At 44.3% G+C, this 6,929-nt stretch overlaps 1 protein-coding gene across 1 annotated transcript; it reads right to left on the reverse strand.

The window, feature by feature from the left end:
- Window positions 1-406: 406 nt before the first annotated feature.
- LOC106581485 (extracellular calcium-sensing receptor) lies at window positions 407-5,724 on the reverse strand. The gene is made up of 9 exons (XM_014163558.2): window positions 5,457-5,724; window positions 4,718-5,012; window positions 4,449-4,535; window positions 3,931-4,197; window positions 3,301-3,507; window positions 2,871-3,143; window positions 2,466-2,693; window positions 2,098-2,221; window positions 407-2,005 (listed from the first exon to the last, which is right to left on the reverse strand). Exons 1-9 carry the CDS (start codon window positions 5,708-5,710, stop codon window positions 1,092-1,094), a joined length of 2,649 nt encoding a protein of 882 aa, XP_014019033.2. The 5' UTR covers window positions 5,711-5,724; the 3' UTR covers window positions 407-1,091.
- Window positions 5,725-6,929: the final 1,205 nt, after the last annotated feature.

Here is a 6,929-nt window from a genome sequence, read left to right on the forward strand (position 1 = left end):
CAGTGAGTCTACAGTGAATCAACAGTGAGTCACCAGAACGTCTTCCTCTGAATCACAACATTACTCTTCTTTCCCATCATCGATAGACTTTAATGACATCCATTTCTCCACTGAAATTCAGTTCTCAAAACCAATCAGTTGAATTAGATATGGTTAATGAAAAATGTTGTTCATTCTTTTCACATTTTATAAGGTGGGTAATTCTGTTTTCCCACATGACACAGTTTCCTGATATTTTAGTGAAGTATCGTTGTAAATTTCAAAGGTTCAATAAAAACACATTCTAGCAACTCCTTTCAAGTCAGAATGTTTTATTAAATTAAAATGTGCATTATTTAATCATTTATTCATTGATGAATGAGTGTGGCAGCAGAATTCTTTAGAAGGAACAGGGATGTTATGCTGTTCAACACCATGTGATGATTCAATCGAAAGCTTTTCGATGCAGAAACCCACTCATCGGGGATAACCTATCCCTTAGAAGATTAAAGCCACACACACAGACAAATGAAGTAAATCAAAAGCCTACTAACAGCCCAAGGAAATAAATAATTTATTATGTGATTAATATTTAGTCACAGAACATCATAATTATAATCAATTACAGGCTACTACACATCACCAGGGTACTAACAGAATGATAAAATCTCTTTGATTTGGTTTAATTTATTGCCATCAAAATACAAACAGAAGTGGAAACTAAAAGGAGCTACTAAAAACTATTTGAGACCATCATACTCTGTTACTATACATGTCTCCTTTCCTTTCTTTGCATTGAAAGAGTGTGAAGCAAATCCCTAGCAGGCATTGTACCTCCACCTAGTGTTCATATTTCAGATCAGCGCAGAGGACATGAAGAAGACGAGGAGAGGAATCCACTGTAAACTGTTGTTATGGTATTGAGCCTATGGGAGAATCTCAATTTCATTTCCGTGATTCCTCGTGTCCTCTCTCCTCGGTCTCCTTTTCAAAACCCAATGAATGAGATGGTTAGATATCCCTCCCCTCCAAACCTTCTAATCTAATGGGTTTTGAGAAGAAAGCGAGGAGAGAGGACGTGATGAAATAAGGAAATGGAATGAAGATTCTCCCTATGTCTTGGTTGTGGCCCGGCCCATCAGAGCCTTCTTGGTGTTCCTCTCTGGCCTCAGCAGGATGATGTAACACTTTGGGCCGAACAGCGCCACCAGGAGGCCAAAGCTGGAAGCTAAGATGGCGAATATCTCCACAGCGTCTGCGTACATCCCAGGAGAGCTGACGTAGGCAGGGACGAAGGATATCCACACAGCACAGAAGATCAGCATGCTGAAGGTGATGAACTTGGCCTCGTTGAAGTTGTCTGGAAGATTCCTGGCCAGGAAAGCCAAGAGGAAGCTAAGGAACGCCAGAAGGCCGATGTAGCCTAACAACGCTCCGAACCCTGCTACCGACCCCACCACACACTCATATACAATCTTATCATTATGGTAGCGCGTGTTTTTGTGTGGAGTTGGAGAGGCTGAAACCAGCCAGGCTGTACAGATAGCAGCCTGGAATGAGGTGAGAACCAGGACTGTTCCTCTCTGCTGACCAGCACCAAACCACTTCAGGCTGGCATTGCCCCCGGGCTTAGAGGTCCTAAACACAGCCAGCACCACCATTGTCTTCACCAGTATACAGGAGACACAGAGAACAAAGCTGATACCAAATGCTGCATGCCTCAGCTGACATGTCCACAGCCGGGGCCGGCCAATAAACAGCAGCGAGCACAGGAAGCAGAGTTTGAGTGACAGTAGAAGCAGGAAGCTCAGCTCAGAGTTGTTGGCCTTGACAACAGGAGTGTTCCGGTAGCGGGTGAAGATTCCGAGGACTACTGCACAGATGAGGGCTCCTAGCAACGAGGCAGTCATCAAGGAGATGCCCAGTGATTCCTGGTAGGAGAGGAACTCAACCCCCTTAGGGATGCAGAGGTCACGCTCCGGGCTGGACCAGAAGTCCTCTGGACATCTCAAGCACTCGGCCGAGTCTGACAGAAAGACAGACAAAGCAAATGTGGAAAACCTTTTCATCAGCCCCAAACCACCCTCAAATTCTTTAAATGATATTCAGTTCACTGACCTGTGGTGTTGCTGACCTCTCCCTCAGCACAGGAGATGCAGTTGAAGCAGCAGACAGGCTCCCCCTTCTTCCTGGCTACACGGGTGCCTGGGGGACAGCTCTCACTGCACACTGATCGTGGGGGCTGTAATGACGAAGGTGAGGGGGAATTTAACCTTTATTTAAGTAGGCAAGTCAGTTAAAGAACATATTCTTATTTACAATGACTTCCTAGGAGGGATAATTTCAGACTTTTATTAGCCCATATTTATACTCCCATATTTATACACTCATATTTAATGCTTCTTTTCCTTCCACTGGTATAAGTTTACACTGTTTCTGTTGCAGTAGTGAAATATGCTGTATATCTATATAACTTTACAAATAACCTTTTTTGACTCAAAGTTCCAGAAAATTCTGTCCTCGTCCAGTGTGAGCTCTTGTCCTGCGGGGGCTGATTCGTCGATTACACCCACAGTCTCCACCTGCACGCTCCCGTCCTGGAGCCACACCCAGTTCATGATGTCATAGATTGCCAAGGCGTCACCGTTGTCATCAAAAGAAACGCGATCGCCAAACCCTGTGGTGAAGTTAACCCTTTCCAGGTAATGGACCAGCTGGTCAGAGGAGGGAGATGGAGGGATGGAGGGAACAGAGGGAAGAGAGGAAAGAGGAGGACATTATGTAACCAAAAGACAGTATGAAGTCAGGGGACCTTGACTAAGAAAACAGGAAACAGAAGTAAACAGTTGGCAAAGTGTACGTCTGCATCTGTTTGTGTGTGTGTGTCCCACCTGCCAGGGCTCCAGTCTCTGTAGGCTGGCACAGCGGTGCCCGCTGAAAGGTCCTCTCCCTGGCACACACTGCAGTAGGTCATGCAGGGAATGGGCCAGGGCGTACACTGCCTTATACACGTTATATTCCGGCCTGAGCTCAGACACGTCCCCATAGTCAGTCTCCACATCCCTCAGGTCCTCCTGACCTGTACATACATCACCCCCAGCCTCCACCCAACCTGCTGGGGGCTCCAACCTGCACCCAAACACAGCCTCCCAGAACTGTCTCACCTTACCAGAACAGAGAAGGAAATGTTATAGAGGAAAACTCGTTTTTTTCTTCTGTATTGTAGTATTTATAGGCAAAGTAGCCTTTTAAATGTTTTAAACATAATGTATAAAGTAATTAAATAAATGGATGGAGTTAAAAGACAACAAACTACTTCACCATGTTGTTTCCAGGGTTATTGGCAGGTTGGTCGTCAGGGCGGATGCTAAGCAGGTAGTCCTTGAGGCCGGGTATCTCTCCACGACGGATGGCGATACCCAGGGTACCCCCCAGGTAGGGCATGAGACGGGGTGTGTGAAACACAGAGGAAGTGCTCCAGGCTTCACTGGCGATCCACTGGAGACCCTTCACATTCTGCACCACCACCTTATAAAACGGGTTTTATATTTTATATTCTTGGCATCAAGAACACCACAATGGTAATATGCTCTAACTCTTTTATACACTGTTGTTTGTGAGAGGGGTAAAATCCTACAACTGTTATGGCTGTAATAATGTCTGTAGAATGTATTTGAGGAAAAAACGTACCTACTATGACTTTGATATGTGGTTGTCCCCCCTAGATATCTTAGGATGGATGCACTAACTGTCCAGGGTTACCCGTACATAAACTATATGCACATATCACTGACTGTAAGTCGCTTTGGATAAAAGCATCTGCTAAATGGTATTACTAATATTATTATTATGAAGTGTAAATCCATCTGGATTAGAGCCTCTGATACTAAAATGTGAATGTATTGTAAGTGTTATTTTAGATGAAGTGTCAAGATAAAATCATCTCTGAACCTCGTCCACCAGAGGGAGCAGGTAGGCCTCGTTGGAGAACACCACCACCACACGAGCAGTGGAGCTCTTGATCTCTCCCACGATCCTCTGCAGCTCTGTGGGGCGGTTGTCTTTGGGCAGGACCTGGGAATATGCCACACAGCCCCCTGACTCGGCCAGGCTTGAGTGGAAGGACCGGGCAGCGTAAACTCCATAGTCATCATCACTGAACACCAGGCCCACCCAGGTCCAACCCAACCGATGTAGGATCTGGATCATGGCTCGCACCTGAGATCACATCAACAGAGATTAGACATTACTGATGTTATTACAGAGACTGGAGAGTATAGAGAGATCAACATAAATTACATACATTATTTTTGTCACCTTTTTATTTAACCTTATCTAAGTTTTTTTTTGTTATTGAACCTTTTATTTAACTGTAATGTCGTTATACAGTATAAAGTGTATAGTGAGTACACATGGCAACTGACGGTTCACTGTGTAATCATGTCATTGTAGCCTTCTTAGAGACAGACCTGGAAGGCGTCACTGGGGATGGTTCTGAAGAAAGATGGGTACTTTCCCCGGTTGCTCAGACAGGAACATGTGGAGTAGTGACTCACCTGAGGGAGAGAAATATACAATTTTTTTTTTTTAATTCTTCTTTGAATTAATGAAATAGAAAGGTTTCATGCCTAGACACATTTAAGACCTAAACATGCTGTTTCTCACTCAAAGTGGGGATTTGGAATACATGAAGGACATTTCCAATAATGTTGTCATCTTTCTATTCTTTCTGATTTACCATGGGAACCCGGAACAGCCCTAGGACACTGGAGATGGCAATGGAGTGTGTGGACCCTGGGTCTCCCACAATCCCTAGCACCGGGGGTGACCCAGAACAAGTCTCATCCAATAGGAACTCTTCCTCTGTCCCACTGGCCAATGACATTGCAGCACGGAGCGATACTCCCAGCTTCAGGCAGTTGTCATAGAGCTGGTATCCAAGCTTGATGTTGGGCAGAAGGTCAGGGTTTCTGTTGATCTCATCTACAGCAAACGCCATAGTCTTGGCCTGCTGGAAACCACGACTGGTAAAACTGAAAAGGAACATTCAATCAATTTGTAAATGTTTTAAATCACTGTAGAAGTGTTGAACCCTGTGCACCTCTTAAGGGGTGTGTGTGAGACAGTGTTTTCTTAAGGGGTTGAGAGGAGAAAACAAATTACTTTTTATCAAGGATAGATAATAAAATAGCTTTATCTTAAAGGGAAATGTGCTTAGAAAACAGGAATAATGATTGAAAACAATGGAATACACACAATTAATTCACAGATTTTTTGATACCGCAATGTACTATTCACAATTAATTAATGTACTATTCACCAATGTAACACGAACCCAGTAGGTCTGCGGGACCAGGCTTTGTTAACATTGATAATAGTGAGGCTTCTTATAGTAGAGATGTCTATCTGTCCTTTATAGGAGAGGTGCAGACACACATCCAGTCCAGTCCAGTTCAGTCCAGTAGATGAATACTCACCCCTCACAGTAGAGCTGCTGGGGTTCTGATGTGAAAGATAGCTCAGGGAACACAGTGAAGTAGTGGACCTCAAACAGACCTCCCAGAATCACATCACCCTTCTGGTACATCCCATTCAGACTGAACTGCTCCCGCAGACGACAGGACAAGGAAGAGGATGAGGCAGAGGAGTTGTTCAATAGAAGGCTCAGAGATGAGGAGTTCAGTATCATGATTATAGATAGGTAAAGGTTAATATATTGTCTGACCCTCATAGCTGTACTCTGTCTCTCCCCCTCTCTCTCTTGCTTACTCTCTCTCCCTCTCTTTTATAGTGTCAGCGGAGGTTGACAGTATAAGGCAGGGAGAGGGGTGGCAGGGGGGAGGCAGGGGGTGAGGGATTGAAGGGGGAGGGATTTGGGGGGAGGAGGCATGGGGAGGGGTGGCAGGGGGGAGGGATTGCAAGGGGAGGGGTGGCAGGGGTTGGCTGGTAGGGGAGGCGGGGGGAGGGGGGCAGAGTCGCAGGTAGGAGATGAGACGTGAGAGTGTCAGAGAAACACGATATGTGAACTGTTGCTACACAAAAAGTGAAACCAGTAAAAAACAAATACCACACCAGATATTCATGTTTATTTATTTTCCCTTTTGTACTTTAACTATTAGCACATCGTTACAACACTGTGTATAGACATAATATGACATTTGAAATGTCTCTGCTTCCTTTGAAACTTTTGTGAGTTTAATGTATGATTTTTTTATTTCACTTTTGTTCATTATCTATTTCACTTGCTTTGGCAAAGTGATCATATGATTCCCATACCATTAAAACCCTTTGAATTTAACACAATTCAATTTAACACACACACACACACACACACACACACACACACACACACACACACACACACACACACACACACACACACACACACACACACACACACACACACACACTCACACACACACACACACACACACACACCTCCATGTGTTCAATTTCCATTTTTGTATTCTCTGATCTGTAATGGAAGCAGTGCTGCTGAACACCCTATCCGTTGGCAACACACAGTCTGTCTCCACCGGTCTGTCTGCACTGTCATCCTGTCACAAACTCTCTGTAACTCTCTCACTACAAAGAGATTACTGTCATATCATTGCACAATGCAGATGTACAGAACGTAGTAGCCTGGTTCCTCTTTAGGTTTCTTCCTAGGTTTTGGCCTTTCTAGGGAGTTTTTCCTAGCCACTGTGCTTCTACACCTGCATTGCTTGCTGTTTGGGGTTTTAGGCTGGGTTTCTGTACAGCACTTTGAGATATCAGCTGATGTAAGAAGGGCAATATATATACATTTGATTTGATTTCATTTGATTAACCGCAACAGAGCGTTAAATTCTATTACAGTTTTTTCCAATTGCTAACACACTAAAATGACATGCACAGCACAATTATTTAAACTGACACACAGAGAGCAAAACCTCTTCTCAAGTCTCCAA

Source organism: Salmo salar, chromosome ssa20 (assembly GCF_905237065.1).
Source record: "Salmo salar chromosome ssa20, Ssal_v3.1, whole genome shotgun sequence".
NCBI classification, from domain to species: domain Eukaryota; kingdom Metazoa; phylum Chordata; class Actinopteri; order Salmoniformes; family Salmonidae; genus Salmo; species Salmo salar.